Raw genomic sequence first — 16,965 nt, 5'->3', positions numbered from 1 at the left:
CCAGGCTGGTGGGGTGGTGATTTGGGGTCTGGTTTAGTGGCTGTCTTCGTGATGGGCTAAAGAGAGTGACTGCTTTCAAACCCTGAAACCATTCTATGTTTAGACATTTCATTTTGTAGTGAGTAGAAATAGTCACAAAACCAAAACCTAGAATTTATATTGCTTTATGCTTCACTTACACTGGGTTTCGTGAAGTTCTTATTACATATACCCTTAATTTATTGGCAACACAGTGGGGTTATTTATCTCAGCCTGCTTTGGGCCATCCATCCTCGTTGCCCAGGTACTTAACTCATCCAGTTCTCTCTGGCGCCTGTCCCGATCATTCTGCCGAAACTGGGGCCTCGAAGCCCTGACTCGTTTGCAGGGTGAACACAGGTCTTTCCTTTCTAGAAAGACCGCACACTTTACATTCTCTGTTACTGCTCCTTTGGTTTTTTTTTTTTTTTTTTCCTTTCTTTTTCCTGGTCTCATCGATCTTTATTACTTAAAAAATAATTTTCTTTTTTTTTGTTTTTTTTGAGGCAGGGTCTCGCTATACAGTTCAGGCTAGCCTTGAGCTCACTTTGTAGCCCAGGCTGGTCTGGAACTTGCAATGATCCTCCTGCCTCAGCCTCCCGAGTGCTGGGATTACAGGCGTGCGCCACCGCACCCGGCTTAAAAAATAGTTTTGACTCGTGCAAAAAAAGGTGTAAATGTATTCTGAGAGCAGGTTGCAGTATCACATAGCGCCTGTGGCGAGGCATGGAGAAGGTGACTAAATTTTAAGCAGACTTGAAGAAGGTAAGGGATTTAGCCCTGAGGGCTCCTGGGAAAGAGGAGAGACTGTTACGGAAGCCGTGAGGTGGACTAGAGCCTTTGGAGGTGAAGAACAGCGAGCGTCGGGGGCTGCAGAGACGGGGTGGGGTGGGGGTGGAGGATGATGTAGTCGTTGGGGAAGTGACAGCAGTAAAGGGTGGGGCCAGGCTGTTTCTTCGGAATTCTGCCTCATGTAGCAGGACCTGGGTGCTCAGCTGCTTTGAAACTCACTGAGTTTGGTACTTGATGTGGAAATTTTGTCCGGGTACTTGTTACTTGTTTAGTATTTGACACACAAGCTAGAACTTGTCAGTGTCCATTCCCTTGGGACTCGCTGCCCTTCCAGTGAGGAGTTTGTTTGGTACTCACCACACCCCCTGGAAACAACACTGAGTCCCCAGGTACTACTGTATGGCAGCACTGTTTGCCTGGGCCCACAGCGCCGTTTGTGATATGTCTTATCAGCGAATTGAATTATCCTTGTTGTGTGATCCTGTCTTTTTCTTTCTTTAGCACTGTGGGGATTGAGCCCAGGACCTTTTGGATGTAGGCAGGCGCTCTGCTACTGAGCTATAGCTACAGCTGCTTTTTTTTTTTTTTTTAATGCATTTTCTCTTAAAATTTCTTTTGAGCAGTAGAAAGGAACAGTCAACAACACGTCACTCCCCAGAGCATTATGTTGAACCCAAGAAGCCAGAGCCCAAAAGTTATGTTCTGTATGATAGTACTTATATGATATGACTTTCTGGAAGGGACAAAATTATAGAGACACACATCCAATCAGCAGTTGCTGTGGGTTGAGGGGAGGGACTGACCGCTCAGGGGCACAGAGGAATTTTGGGGCTGTGGAAATGTGCCATTTCTGATTGTGGGGGTGGTGACATGACTGGAGGCATGTGTTAAAACTCACCGAATGATACCCTTTACAACACTGAATTCACTGCATGTAAATTATCCTTTACTTTCACACTCTCTCAAAAAGCCTATTTGGTTCCACATTAGCATAGTTATACTTCAGCTGGCTTTACTTTTAATCTGCTTGGCGTGTTTTTTCCACATCTGCTTAGCCTCAACATTTTTGGTCCTTTTATTTTAGGTGGTGTTTCTTGAACAGTATTTAGCTAGATTAAAAAAATATCTGCTGTGATATCCTCTGTCTTTATACTATCAGCCCATTTGTGTTTCCTGCGATTCTGGGTGTCTTTGGAGTGTTGTTTTTTTAAAAATTCTTTTGTCTTTCAAATTTTGTCAGTTCTGCCTTCTTTGTTTCTCCTTCCACATTAAACCTGCCTTTTAGAGAAGAGCAATGAGCCTTCCTTTTAAAGAAGTTTTTTTTTTTTTTTTTGGTCTTTTTGAGACAAGGTCTCGCTATGCAGTTCAGGCTGGCCTTGAGCTCACTTTGTAGCCCAGGCTGGCCTCGAACTCGCAACGATCCTCCTGCCTCAGCCTCCCAAGTGCTGGGATTACAGGCGTGTACCACCACGTCTGGCTTCCTGTTAAAGAAGTCTTGATAAGTTGAAGGCACCTGAGGCTCACTGATTATTTGATAATGAAGTGTCAAATTCTGCATCCAGCTGAAGGAAGAGAACCTGAACTTACTGGCTGCATCTGCAGATTTCTGTTTACCTTTTAGAGGGTGGATAGCGTGTCTCTACATTCTGTCTATTTTGTGTGCTCGCAAACGGCTTTTAAAGGTGCAGTCTTCAATGATAATAAAATGACAAAATAAGTTTTAATGAAACTAATGAAAAGGATATGGTATACTACTGCTTCAAGGGGTATAAAAAATTCAATTACAAAAATAAAGGCTTTTTTTTTTTTTTGGTGCTAGGAGCCAAATCCACGACCTTGAATATGCTAAGCACACTGTGGAAAAAAAAAAGTTTGACTTTAAATCGAATCCTACATTTTTTTCCTTAGCATTAGAGAAGAGTGATGAATTAGAAGGGCTCGAGGAGTTCCCCGGTCCTCCCCCTTGCTGTCTGTTGGGTTTTGCGGGCAGATGGGCGTGTGGGGAGTTGGGGCAGAGGTGCCGCTGAACGCAGGTCCAGGGCCGGGTGTGCCTCATTCACCTTTGTGTCCCGAGTGGGCCCTAGAATAGTGTCCTGCTGCACGTAGCAGCAATTCAGTCAATATTTGTTGAGTTGAAAGAGCCTTGTATTCCTGCTCCTCCTCTGCCAGAGCCTTGGGTGGGTCTTGCTGCTGGTTTACATTCCTTGGCGCCCTGGCGCCTGAGGTGTGACGGTGTCAGGGGACTTTTTATCAAAACCGCCTTGTGCTTTCCCAGGCTTTACCTCACCACCCAGAGCACGGTGGGTTCCCGCCGCCGGCTCCATCCCTCGGGTTTCATCTAGGGCTTTTTTTCTTTTCCCTGATTGGTATTTCCATATTGAACATTTTCCATGGACGATTCTTTTCAAACCCTTGCAACTTTTAGGGTTGACGTTGGAATGAAGCATGAGTGGACACATAAATACATACTGTCAGTGTAGTTTGGAAAAAGAACACATAAAGTCTCTGCCTTTTGACTTTACCAGGAAAAATGTTACTACCGTCTAAGAACAGCAAGGGCTCATGTATAAGTAGTTGGACCAATCACCTGTTGAATCTTGCAAGTAAAAAACAGGAGGATCACGGGGGTCCACAGAGCAATGTCGTGACTGCCTGGGGCCTGCTGAGCTAAGAGAGAGAGTCTGCTACTGCATGCAGTTGAGAGCTGGCGTGTTCCTTTGCATCCCTTGTCACATGGTCCCTCTATCTTCAAGCCAGGTGCAGTGAGTTAAATCTGCCTTGTGTTGGGCACCTCTGGTTTTCTCTCTGTCCCCTGCTAGCCACGGTGGTCTGCTTTGAGATCAGGTGCATTCAGGGTGGTATGGCGTAGGCCGGTGCTCTCCTTTGCAGGGAGGATGTAATTTAGAGGGGACCCATCTGGATGATTGCCTTTTTTTTTTTTGATACTGGGAGTTGAACTCAGGATTAAACTATGTCACCAGCATTTTACTTTTTAAGTTTATTTTTATTTTTAAAATTTTGAGACAATGTTTTCCTAAGTCACAAAGTTGCTCAGCCTGGGCTCAAACTTGGATCCTCCTGTCTCAGCCTCCCAGAGCGCAAGGATTACAAGCTTGTGCCCCCCTACCCGGCTGTGATCGTCCATCTTGAATTCAGCTGTGCCGTATAACATGCGATAACCAAAGATGTGATGCTTCCTCACATTCACGGGTTTGGGTATCAGGGTGCAGTATCAACATAGAAATTTTGCCTACTGTAAAAGGTCTTTCTCTCAGTTCTCATGTTTAATCACTTGCCTACTCTTTACCTGTTGGAGTGTGCTTGAAAATTACAGCTAGAACAAAATAAAACACGCCAAATAAAATTTGGAGATGATGTGGGTGTCATGAGTCTATTGGAATCATTTTATATGATACTAGAGGATGATTTCACATGCCATTTAGGGTCAGCCTGTCTGGAGGATATTGCCCAATACGTGGTAGACCATAAACTTCTATCCTTTGGTGTAGATTCCATTCTTTTCTTTCTCTCTCTCTCTTTCTCTCTTTCTTCCTCTCTCTCTCTCTGTCTCACTCTCTCTCTCTCTGATAGGATTATACTCTGTAGTTCAGGCAGGCCTTGAATTCACTACATAGTCTAGCTAGTCTTTTTTTTTTTTGGAGATAAGATCTTGTTATGTAGTTCAGGCTAGCTTTGAACTCACTATACAGCTCAGATTGGCCTTGAATTTGTGGCCATCTTCCTGCCTCAGCCTCCCAAGTGCTGGGATTACAGGTGTGCACCATCATGCCTGGCTCCAGGCTGGTCTTGAACTTTCGGTGATCCTCCTGCCTCACCCTCCCTAGTACTGGGAGTATAGGCATGTGCCACCACACCCGGCAGGCCTGAATTTTCTCAAGATTGGGGTTGTGGGGGCATCATGAGGCCCCTCCATTGCACATACTCTTCTCAGAGCTTACCCTGCTAAATTCCTGTCTTTGTGCTTTGTAATACCAGAACCTTCAGAAATGACACGCAGCATCCTAAAATCCCCAGCACAGTGGTCCTTCCTGTCCATGGGAGATGGATTCAGGACCTCCTTGGAGTTCCAAAATCCAAGGATGCTCAGATTTCTTTTATAAAATGGTAGAGTATTTGGCATACAACCTGTGCACATCATCTTGTATGCTGTACGTCATCTTTAGATTGCTGATAATATCTAAGTGCTGTGTTTAGGGTTAGGGCTAGGGTTAGGGTTAAGGTTAGGATTAGGGTTTAGGGTTAGGGTTAAGGTTAGGATTAGGGTTTAGGGTTAGGGTTAGGGTTAGGGTTAGGGTTAGGGTGTACTATGGCTGTTCTATTGCTTTTTTTTTTTAGACCAGATCTTGCTATGTAGTTCAGGCTAGCTTTGAACTCACTATGTATCCCAGGCTGGCCTTGAACTCGAGTCAATCCTCCTGTCTCAGCCTTCTGAGTGGTGGGATTACATGTATGTGTGTACCACCACTCCTGGCTTTCCTCGACATTTTAATTTTGCAGTTGGTGCCGTTGCTGGAGGCAGAACTCAGCAGACAGGCACAGCTAGCTCAAAGTCCTGTGCATTTCTGCTGGAGGCAGTGAGGGAGGAAGGTGACGCTTGCCTGGTCTCCTTTCCAAGTTGGTGATTGGCATCCCTTCAGGCCCACACAGATTCCTCTGTAGGTGAGTGGGTTGACGGCTGAGGGTACTCAGCACCTGCCAGTCTTGTAATTCAGGTTCACATGGCCTTTGGTCATGGCCAGATCCTAGCTGCCGTCCCTGTTCCTGGGTCCTCAAGTCACCTGGGCTCCATGGGGTTGGGAGCGCTTCCTCTCTGAACTTCGGCTTTTCTCAAGGGTGGGAGGGCGTCCGAGTGCACTTTTCTGTTAGGCCTATAGTTCAGCCTGGAATTCAATGCAACAAGTCACAATTCATTGTACTTTCTCTTTCAGGACAAAATGAGCTAGCTGGTTAAGGCCGACACCATTGAGAGGATTGCTCTGTCCTCCAGGTTGAGCAAAAGTAATTCATTTGTCTTCTGTAATTTAGAGCACAATTGGCCGCAGCCTTATTTTCACCTGCCCTATCATTTGTGAGGCTGGCAACCTAGAGATAGGGTGTGGAATGGAGCCATAAATTACCCTCGGGGTGACTGGAACTGTCCCATTTTAGCTGTAATTGCACCCTTCCTGGTTCACCCCTCTGCCCCACCCCCATGTGAGTGAGCGTAGTGGGAGCGGGCTTGCTGATCGATGACTCTGAATGTTGGAGACCTTCTCTTCTCTCTCCCTCCCCCTCCCCCTCCCCCATGCTTCTATTTTAAGTGCCCATTTCTTGTTGGTTCTGTCTTGCTGGAAACTGGCCCAATTCCACTCAGTTTTGTTTTTTTTTTCCATGCTGCTATTAAAAGACAATGACAAGTTAAGAGCAGTCAGAGGAGGGGCAGAGTTGAGGACAGGAGCCCTCTTAGTTTTAGTAACCCCAGGCAAATACCTGTTCCAACTCCCTGGATCAGAATGAGATAAGTGTAGTAGGCAATTTTAACCTCTGTGTTTGTTTTTATTAAGAACAGAGGAAAACCAGTCACCCACTGTTCGGTCCTGAAGTCTGTCTTTCCTGAGCTTGGATACCAGTGGGCCTGAAGCTGAGGTCCCTTCTGGGTTCCTTGACTGTGGTACACAAAGGTGGTTGGTACCCCTTATTCAGCCAGCTGTGAATTCTTGACACTTTTGTCAAGTGAGGTCTCCACTTTTGTTTGTGGATGTCCTGGATTTTGCTTACATTGCAGTCTAATCAAGGTGTTTGTTTTGTTTTCTTTTGGTATATCCTCATTGCTACAGTTACCTGCCTTTCTAAAATTTGTGCTCGCTTTTATTTTTTCTCTCACTTGATGTCTCTGATTTTATTTTGCTGGCACTTGAGATTGAACCAGGGCCTTATACTTGCTAGACAAGCACTCTAACACGAGCTACATCTCCAACCTCGCTTCAAATTTTTAAGATTTTGAGACGAGGTCTCACTAAGTCACCCAGGCTGACCTCAAACTTTTGATCCCCCAACCTCAGTTTCCAGGTAGCTGGGATTACAGACATCTACCACCAAACCTGGCACCAATTGCTTTTGCTAAATTATGAAATTAAGTTTATTGAGGTATAGTTTACAAACAAAATTCTTCTTTGTAGTATATAGGCCTATAAGTTTTTGTGTGTGTGTGTCTGTGTGTTGGGAATTGAACTTGGGACCTTGTACTTGCCAGGCAGGTGCTTGCACTGCTGAGCTACATCCCCGGCCCTAGGCCTGCAAGTTTTGACAAAAGCATACAGTAACAACTATCATAGTCATGGTATAGAAGTTATATCAACCCAAAAGTTGTCCTGTGCCTCTTGGGAGCCAACCCTTCCCTTCTTCCCCTAGCCATTGACAAACACTGAAACACTGATGTGTTTTCTTTCCCCAAAGCTTTTTGTTTTTTTGAGACAGGGACTGGCTAGGCAGTTTAGGCTGACCTTGAACTCACTATGTAGCTGAGGTTGGCCTCCAACACCTGGGATCCTCCTGCCTATGCCTCCTGAGTGCTGGGATTACAGGCATGCACTACCACGCCTGGCTTCCCCAAAGTTTTGTATCTCCCTGAATGGAGTGCGCGCGCGTGCGCGCGCACACACACACACACACACACACACTCAAAGAACCTGGGCTTGTTCATGATTTGTGGTAGTTATGAATAATCATTATAACTTTTGCCTACAGATAATTATATAAGGAAGTGTTTTCATTTGTCATGGGTAAATACCTTGGCGTGGGATCGCTCCTTTGTAGGCTCAGTGCATGTTTGATTTCGTAAGGAATGGTCCAGCTGTTTTCCAAAGTGATGGAACCGTGTTGCCTTCCTTTATAGAAGTGTGGAGGAGAATTTCAGCTGCTCTGTATCCTTACCAGGACTGGTTGCTCTCAGTTTTCCTTGTGCTTATTTGCCGTCTGCAGATCTTTGGTGAAATGTCTGTTCAAATCTTCTGATTATTTTTAAAAATTTGGATTGTTTTTCTATTGCTGAGCTTTGAGAGTTCTTTATATATATTCTAGGCTTGTCTTTTATCAGATACTGTATGTATTTACAGTTTATAGGATGTCTTTTCTTTTCTTAACACTGTCCTTAGAAAAGCGGGAGTCTTTAATGTTCATAAAGCTACAAACTGTTTCTCTGGGGGTAACATTTAATTAGGTATTTTTGCTTATCTCTAAATTTCTTTGCCATTGCCAGACCCCTCAGGCCCTTGCAAACCCTCTGTAATGGTTGATACATTGTGTCAACTTGAGAATTGAGAAGTTTACAAGCTTAACTAAGTGACTCAGCAGGGGACCAGGGTCCTGGGTTGGTAAACATCCTCAACCTGTGGAAGAACAAGATGCGGAGATGGCATGGGCAGATAGTGGGCATACAATGTAAGGGAAGAAAAGAGGCTTGCTTTCCCCTTTTTTTGTCCTTGCCGCTTTTGCTGTCTCCTGCTGCCTTGAACAGTTGCCCCTGTGTCCTGCCACCCTGTCTTGGAGCCAGCTGATTACAGACTGAAACCTCCACAAACTGAGCTAAATAAACCTTGCCTCCCTTGATCTTGTGTGTCAGGTATTTTGTCTCAGCAACAAGAGAAACGTAACTAAGATACTGTCGTTCTCTTTTAGCCGCTCTGGGTTTGATTCTTCCAGATTCCACATAGTGGGATCATCCAGGATTTGTGGAACTTTGGCGGTTGGCTTATTTCACTTAGCGTAATACCGTCACGGCTCACTCTTGTAGTGTGTGTCAGATTCTCCTTGCTTTGTATATACGCCACATTCTTGGTGTCCATGCCTCTGGCCGTGGCGGGGTTGCTTCCACTGTGAACAGGGCTGCTATGAACTTGGATGTGTGAGGGGCCGGGGTACAGCTCAGGGGCATAAGCGCCTGCCTTGCAAGTGCAAGGTCCTGAGTTCGATTTCCAGTATAAAAAAAAACAAACAAACATGGATGTGCAGAAATCTCGGCCCCTGCCTTCCTTTCTTTTAGGTGTACAGCCAGAAGTGGGTTACTGGATCATCTGGGGTTCTGTTTTTAATGTTTTGAGGAGCCACCATACTGTTTTCCGTAGTGGCCACGCCCCATTATATTCCTACCAGGAGTGACAAGGGTTCCGGTTTCTCTGAGTCCCTGCTGGTCCTTGTTATTTTCTGTTCCTTTGATAGTAGCTGGTCTAATGGATGTGAGGTGATATTTCATCATAGTTTCCATTTACGTTTCTGTGGTTGTTGAATTTTAGCATCTTCATATGCTTGCTGGCCATTTGTATATCATCTTTGGAGAGTTTTCTGTGTAAGTCATTTGCTCACTTTTAATTAGTTTGCTGTTCCTGTTGTTGTTCTTGTTGAGTTCTGGGAATAAACTGCTCTTTGAAATCGGTTTCTACAAAAGACGCCATGGCTTTAGCAATCTCCACATCAGAGCTAGTACCAGATGTTTTTTTTTTTGTACAAGGACTTGAACTCAGGACCTTGCACTTGCCAGGCAAGGCGCTGTGCCACAGAGCTGTATGCCCGGCCCCAGAGTTTTAGTTCTTCGTAATTTTGCAAGAAAACGTTTTCTGACTTGAGAGCCATCACTTTTTAAAACTCATTTTGTTTTCACTTACTTTACCAATGCAGTGCTACAGCTGGCTTCCTCCCCCCCACCTCAGATTGTGGTTAAAAAAAACACATAATGAAATTTACAGTCTTAACCATTCTTAAATGTACAGCTCAGTAGTATTAAGTCTGTCTACACTGTTGTGAAGAAAGGCTTCTGTTTTTAAATCAGACAAACAGGATTTTGTTTTATTTCATTACTCCACGTAAACTACTGCATCTGTGACGAGGGCCAAGCAGGCTACTCTGAGGCCAGGTGCTTGGCCGAGCTTGCCAAGCAGCACCAACACCAGTGTTACCCGGTCGGATGTTGGTGACGTCCGCGCGAAGGCCCAAACCAGGGCAGTGTTCCACCAAGGCGTGCGCTCCTGCAGGTCAGGGGCTCTCTCCGCTGTTTCCCACCTGAGAGCAGGACCTCGCACCCAGAAAGTAATGGTTGGGTACAATTCATGGCCTTTGTGAGGGGCAAGGCCAGCCGTCCTGAGGCGTCCAGGGCTGTGGCATGTGGTGCAGCCGAGGACTGAGGCTGGGACTGTGATGGCAAAGCATAAATGCCACGGGACGACCAGGACCCACTCCTAGGGGAACACTTCTCGGAGTGTGGAGAGAGACTCCTAGGGGCTGGCCTTGATTGGCACTCCTTGGTGGCTCTGGTCCCCAAGGGAGGCTCTTGGGTAAGGACACACCGACATTCTGGGAGGGGCATGCTGTGAAGAGAGCTGAATTTCTGTAGCTAGGTGAAAACTTGAAACCACTTTTGGAGTTTGGCCTGACGAGCCCAGCCACTCAGCCCTGTTCTGATTGCCCGGGGGCCGCATCACTCCTTCCTGCCCCCTAAACCTCGAGGGGGATCAGGCCAAGGTTGAAGTCACCGGCGGAGCTGAAGCCAGGCTGCTGCGGCGAAGGCCAGCTCATTTCCAGCCCATCGCCCGAGTGCGTCCCGGTGCTATTTTGGCCCATGGCGTGTGGTTTCAGCATGGAGGCCAGTTCCTGATCACGACACGGTCGCATCGTAAGGGCTGAGTGAGTCCTCCGAGAGCGGAAACTGCTGAGGAGGCTCTCAATTGTCAGGGCCTTCTCTTCCTTTGGAGTGTCTTATGTTCAAGGTAACACAAGGGCAAAAAACCTGGAAGCTCTAGATTCAGGGCCGGGGGAGATTCTGGAAAGGTTTGTGGGTGTGGCATGTGTGTGAGTGGGGTGGTGGTTGGCCACGGGCAGGGAGGCAGCCATTCATGCAAAGTGGTCCCAGCTGCCACTGGTTTACAGGCTAATCCCAGCCCTACTCCAGCCTGTCATTCGGGGCAAGCGGCTGTCATTAGTGGCGAAGCATTCTGAAAGCATTCTCTCTCAACTCTGACCGCATGCCCTTCTGCCGAGGGGAGGGAGGGGCCAGGAGAGTAATGGGACCCACCCTGTCGCCTTGCCCAGCCGTTCTGCAGAGGGGCAAGGAGCCCTGGCCACAGGAAGCAATCACAGAGCTGTCACAGCCTGTGTGGCTGACAGGGTTGATGTTGCATTTCAGCATTGCCTGTGCAGGGCCTACTGCTCCTTGAGGGATATGGCCTCTCCTGGGGCTTCAAGGTCCAAATCCTGGAGGCCTTTTTGTCCTTGTCAGGGGGTTCTTGGCTGAAATAAACCTTGTGCTAACCAGTTGTACTTCTCCCAAACTCTGCCACACATGCACACCCCACCCGCACACACAGACCCATGCGCAGACCCATGCTGGCGGTTGCTAATGACTGCCCTTCCTTTTGGAACTAGTCTGCGTATTCTGCTTTCGATGAGGAGTTGTGGTAAAGTGCTTAATACTAGCGTTTCTTCCTATGAAGTGGGGACTTTGAAATATTTTTCTTTGAGGTATAGTTGACAGCTTTTGATTTATGAAATTAGCTCAAGGAAAACTAGGATGGAAAAAGAGAATCCAAACTGAATCTTTATTTCCATGGTTCAGTTGTACCTTCTCTCCACTTTAAGTGCAACATGGTCTCTAGGTACTATGGACTTTAGGGTTTGCAAGTGTCTTACTGCCTCTCTCTCTGTCATTGTCTGTCTCTGTCTCTGTCTCTGTCTCTGTCTCTCTCTGTCTGTGTCTTTCTTCTTAAGACAACTGCTTTTTTTCTTTTAAAAAAATTGTGATTTTTTCCCCCCCTTACTCAAAAGTATATAAGCTCAATGAAAGAAACTGGAAATATCTAGAACACAAAAAAAGCAAAACCAAAGCATCCATATTCTCAGTGTCCACAGATAATCACTGCTGACGTTTGGGTTTATGCCTGGCCTGTCAGAAGCGTCTGTCCCTGAGACGGCGCCGTGAGGCAGTTCAGATTGGCCCCGGAGCCTCCTGCTTATTGTGCTGCAGGTTTATCCCAGCAACTGCAGCTGGACAGAGACTTAGCCACTGGGATGCTCTGGTGGGGGTGAGTCCTCCCAGCAGGGAACTTTCTGGGCTTACAAGGACCAGTGGAAGCGTAGCATCTGGAGAAGTCAGCATTAGTCTAGTCTTCCCGCCCCCATCCTCCAGCCAAAGATCAGGTGGGTGGCTGGACTTGAACCTGTGTCTCATTGCTTATTTTCTATAGGATTTCTGTGTCTTTTTAAAAAAATCTGTAAAATGGGAGTAATAACAGTAAGCTACTTTTAAGTGGCCAAGTTAAATGAGATAATATGTGTAGAGTGTGTAGCACTGGAACATAGTGTTATAACTCAATGAATATTATATACTTCTGTGGTGATTATCATGATGTTTATTGCTTATGGTCGTCTTCCTGCTTCAGGTCACAGTATAAATTGTTCCCTGGGTCTCTGTTTCTCTGCCTGGAGAGAGGTGGTCTTTTCTTCTGCAGATGGTATTTAAACCATCTCACTGTTAAAAAGGAGTATAGAATTCTAAGAAGTAGAGTAGTGTCCTTTGGTGAAAGAGCAGAACTGCAGAGCAGGGCGGCTTAGACCCTGTGGCTGAGTGAGGGACAGCACGCTCTAAAGGAACTCATGAGTGCGTACTGCTGTCGCCTTGTGTTCTCTGAAGACGTCACGTAGGCTTCTGTTTTCTTTGTGACAGATTCATTTCTGTGTTGGTTCTCGTGTATGTGGGTGAGCTGTGACGTCATCTTTCCTGGGTGAAGCATGTCACCATGTGCGCCGACCACAGTTGTATCATCCCCCTCGACCTCTATTTCCAAGGGAATCATCTCTCTAGCTCTAGAGAAAGTTGATGTGGAGAAGTTTGGGCTCTTTTTGCTTAATGGGAGAAATTTTTCATCTGCAGCCTGTCTGGAGATTCTTGTTTATTTTTAACATTTCAGCCCAGTAAAAATAATGCAATGGTCACTGACTGTTTGGCCAGTTATTTCAGATGTGGGGGTAATTCACTCTGGATGTGTTTACTTCCAGTGGAAAAGTTTACACAAAGCTGCCTTTCGGGCTTTGACCAAGAAGGAAGCTTCCCTGGGCCTCTGCTTGGAGCCAGCTTCTTTTGAGTGAAAACTGTAGGGGCTATGAAAGGGCTCACTCCCGATAAACAGCAAGGGAGGGAGGACGATGACTTAGATGGGATATGCTTCTTTCTTTTTCGCAGTGACTTATGTCTGTCCGCTTTTGACTTTGAACCCCCAGAACTCACAGACATTCGGGTGGTTCAGCCAGGACAGCTGCAGCAACCGTGGAGCAGAGCCCTGGTACGAGGAACCGGCACCGCCAGCCCATCAAGAACCCCAGCCACAGCGGCCTGGCCAATGGCGCAGGTGAGTGACCGCACAGAACACCTGCGTGGACAGCAGCTCCGCGCCCTCACCTGGGCCACCACGGAGCGGGGCTCTGCCCAGCCTGCGGGGCCTAAGGCAGGGCAGGAGAGAGGAGACTCCCAGACCTCAGTCTTCTCATTGGCGCGTCTTCTTTGGTCTCTGCTTTCTTCTGGGTAGCCAAGGTTATTCTCCATTTCACTGTGCTCCTAAAATAGTCCTCTGTACAGAAATTAAAAGTGTTGCCTTTGTATTCATTTCTTACCAACACTGGATTTTATTTCATCTTATTTATACATGAAATTTAAAAAAAAATTTCCTTAATTTAAGGAAATTCTCAGAATAGGGAAGAGAAGGCTAAACTGGTTGCTAAGAGCTGAGTGGGGGAGGACGGCAGTGCTGGGGGTGGAGCCAGGTTACCGTGGGGGCACCGGGGACTGTGCTGTCACTTTCCACTGCCGGACCCAGTGGGGAGGAGACAGTCCGCGCTGCCCACAGCCAAGTAGAACTTCTCTGCACCTGGCTCTGCTTCCCCGTAATTGAGAGCAGAAGGACCTGTTTCAAAACAAACCTTTTTTTCCCTGTCTTCCCTGTGTCTCAATGGGATTGTCAGAAAGGAAAAAGAAAAAAGCACTGATTTTCTAAGATTATTAAAGATCATCCAAGTTTTAGTGACTGCTGGCCATTTTTCTTAATTTGGGGCAGGTTGAAAGATACATGGATGTTTTTGTTCCCGTAAACTATAGCTAGGGGAAGGCAGATGTTTAAGCTGATGATACTGAAATAATTTTGTAGGTGCTTGTTTGTGATTGCAGAAGTGTGACACGAAGGACAAGCGATGCAAAGTGATGTAGTTTTGTCACATAAGCATAATCTTGGCATTGTACTGACCTGTGTGACTGAGTAGAAGTCTCTTTGGGTCACTTTGTAATAACTTCCAGCCAGGTGGCGCACGCCTATAATCCTAGCACTGAGGAAGCACTGATGAGGATCCCTGTGAGTTTGAGCCCAGCTTGGGCTACAAAGTGAGTTCAAGGCCAACCTGAGTTACATAGTGAAACCCTGTCTCAAAAACAAAAACAAAGCGCGTGTGCATGCACACACACACACACACACACACACACACACACACACACAATTGTAATGTTCAGTTTTCTGTCAGCACTGTAAGGGGCTTCCTCGCCCCTCGGGTAACTTATCTTGCCTGGCTAGCTCGCCATCTGTAAGGGACTGCAAGGTGGGGGTGGCCTGTGTTCAGCAAGGCTCCTTGCTTGTCCTTGCAGCACCGGGATCTTTCTTCTCTAGCGTTTGGGACCTGGGGGAACAGAATTAACTCGCTCGCCCGAGCTTGGGGACATGGATGAGCCGCAGCTGAGGAGTTCCGGCAACCGCTGCCTCAGCCTGCCTGGGGCTCCTGTGCCAGCCACCGTCTTTGTGTGCTAGCACCTTCCTGTCTGCGTGAAGGTGACAGCAAGCTGGTGGCTGTGGACTGTGTGTAGAGAACTGTATGCAGCCTTGTGAGCGCCTGTGAACGTCCTTCTCTTAGAAGAATACGTTGCTTGTGGAGGAGGGCCAGCATTTGCAAATGGACGAAGAGAACTGGCTTTTTGCAACTGGCTGCTTCTCAGATGCAGTGGCTGAGCTACCAAGCGTTTTATACTTCCAGGAGGCCACGCTACTGTGATAGTTTCTCTTGGCCATCTCTGCCAGCATCTTATAAAACTATTGGTAAATTGACTGTGTAGGGTGATGGCTGTTGGCTCAATCTTCTTGGACTTTTAAGCAAATCTTTATTTCCCCTACATTTATTTTTACATGCCTTTGCTGCTTGTCCTTATCTCCAGGAACACTGTGTTCCAGCAGACGAGGCAGGTGCCAGTCATACCTTTAGAAAGCCAAGCGTCCCTAAGCCCAGGCTGCCCTGGAAATGTGGCATGGTCCTGTACCTGAGTGCCCAGAGCGTTCCTAAATCCCATCCGCGAAGGGTAGTGGTTATACTCCAGGGATTTCTTCCCGCTCAAATACTGAGGACTAGGCCTCTGCCTCTCCCCTTTCTTCCGTGATGACGGATTCCCTTTACCTCACAGGCAGCCTGGACTTCAGAGGCTCTTTCATGTTTGTCCAAAGGGTACAGGAAGGCTTCTCCTGCAAGGAGAGACAGAAGCTGCCCTTTAGACACTGAGGGACACAAGGGGGTTTGAGGACACGAAGGAGGACATCTTCATCCCTCAGTGTGTTGCCCTCAGGCCTGTGAGGACCAGGTCCAGGGTGGTGGTGGCGAGCCGTGCCTCCTGAAGGAGTTCTCACAGACGAACATGATTTGGCTGTGTTGCAGTTATGCATGAAAAAGACATTTGGGGCAAAACCAGAGCTGAGTTCCAGGTGGTTTTCTCATGTTGTCACAACTGTAAAGTAACCATTTTTATAAGACGAGAGTGAATGGCAGCCTGTCTATATAAATATATTCTTAAGTTTTAGAAGCGGTGGAACTGAGAAATAGACTAATGGTATAGCACTTCATTGAGACTTGTGTGGAATGATTTGCTTTCTAATTTCTTATTGAAAACCTTACCAAAAAATTACATCTGCTCCTTCTCTCTTAAATTAATTTCCATGCACGTGGGTCCCACTGGCCATGGCTGAGTCCTGGTTCCTCATATATATGTATGTGTGCAAGACCCAGTGGCTCTCAAGGCCTTAGTTTTCTCATTTTATAAATTAGAGCAAATGTAGCTAGCTCATAAGTTGGTATTAGGAATAAACCATAGAAAACATACAGAGCGCTTGGCCAGGTGCCTGGCATATAGCTTTTATGTTTGTGAACAATTTCATGCACTTATAATTATGGAGTATGGGTAAATGTTCTTGTTTACTTCGTTTTTTTTATACTGCTTTGATCTATGTGGTCTTCTTGCTTTCTTTTTTTAGAGTGGCTTCTTTTCACAGTTAATTTGCCATAATTCTTTTAACCATTCCTCAAATCTGTGTATTTTCATTTTATAAAAGAAAGTCCTTCTGTAAACATCTTTGCATACAGCTGTTTCATCTTGAATGAAACTTTGTTTTGTTTGGGTCTTGCTCTTTTTGCTAGGTGCACACTCCTGCCTCAGCCTTCTGAGTGGTTGGGACTGCAGGCACATTCTCCATGCCTGGGTCTTGAGCGAAAGTCTTGGGCCAAAGGATATGAATTTTAAAAATTGAAAATTAATGTATATCATCAGATTACCTTCCAAGAAGATCATTTATATGTCCAAAGCAGTATAAAAATTTTTTGTAAAGTGTTGTATAAGATATTTTTCCCCTGCAACTTTGTAAATGCTAGTTTATGATTTTTTGCTGTCAGTATTAAGTGCTGCCTCATGGTTTACCCCCATTGCATCTTCCTTTCTTTTTTCCTTTCTCCCTTTTCTTTCTTTCTTTCTTTTCTTTTCTTTTCTTTTCTTTTCTTTTCTTTTCTTTTCTTTTCTTTTCTTTTCTTTTCTTTTCTTTTCTTTCTCTCTCTTCTCTCCCTTCTTTCCTTCCTTCCCTCCCTTCCTCTCTCTCTTTCTTCCTGTGTCTTCTCTCCCTCCTTCCTCCTCCCCTCCCTCCCTCTTCTCCTCCTTCCCTCTTTTTTCTTTCTTTCCTTTCCCTTTCCCTTTCCCTTTCCTTTTCCTTTTCCTTCTCTTTTTTCCCTTTGCTTCTCCTGTTCTGGGAATCGAGCCTCACACAGTGTGTGTGCTAGTTACAAACACACTCTGCCCTCACACAGTGTGTGTGCTAGTTACAA

The 16,965-nt window shown here is 46.2% G+C and overlaps 1 protein-coding gene across 2 annotated transcripts in view; it reads left to right on the top strand.

The window, feature by feature from the left end:
• Wwp2 (WW domain containing E3 ubiquitin protein ligase 2) overlaps positions 1 to 16,965 on the top strand; it is a 113,442-nt gene that overhangs the window by 47,819 nt on the left and 48,658 nt on the right. For both annotated transcript variants that reach the window (XM_013503940.1, XM_013503941.1), the window contains one exon: positions 13,075 to 13,202. In XM_013503940.1, the coding sequence (XP_013359394.1) occupies positions 13,075 to 13,202 (128 nt within the window). The remainder of the gene's footprint in view (positions 1 to 13,074; positions 13,203 to 16,965) is intronic.

The sequence above is a fragment of the Chinchilla lanigera genome, unplaced genomic scaffold (assembly GCF_000276665.1).
Source record: "Chinchilla lanigera isolate Chin_1 unplaced genomic scaffold, ChiLan1.0 scaffold00083, whole genome shotgun sequence".
NCBI lineage: Eukaryota > Metazoa > Chordata > Mammalia > Rodentia > Chinchillidae > Chinchilla > Chinchilla lanigera.
Note: the sequence above shows the minus strand (reverse complement) of the source record. Positions and strands in the feature narration are given on the sequence as shown.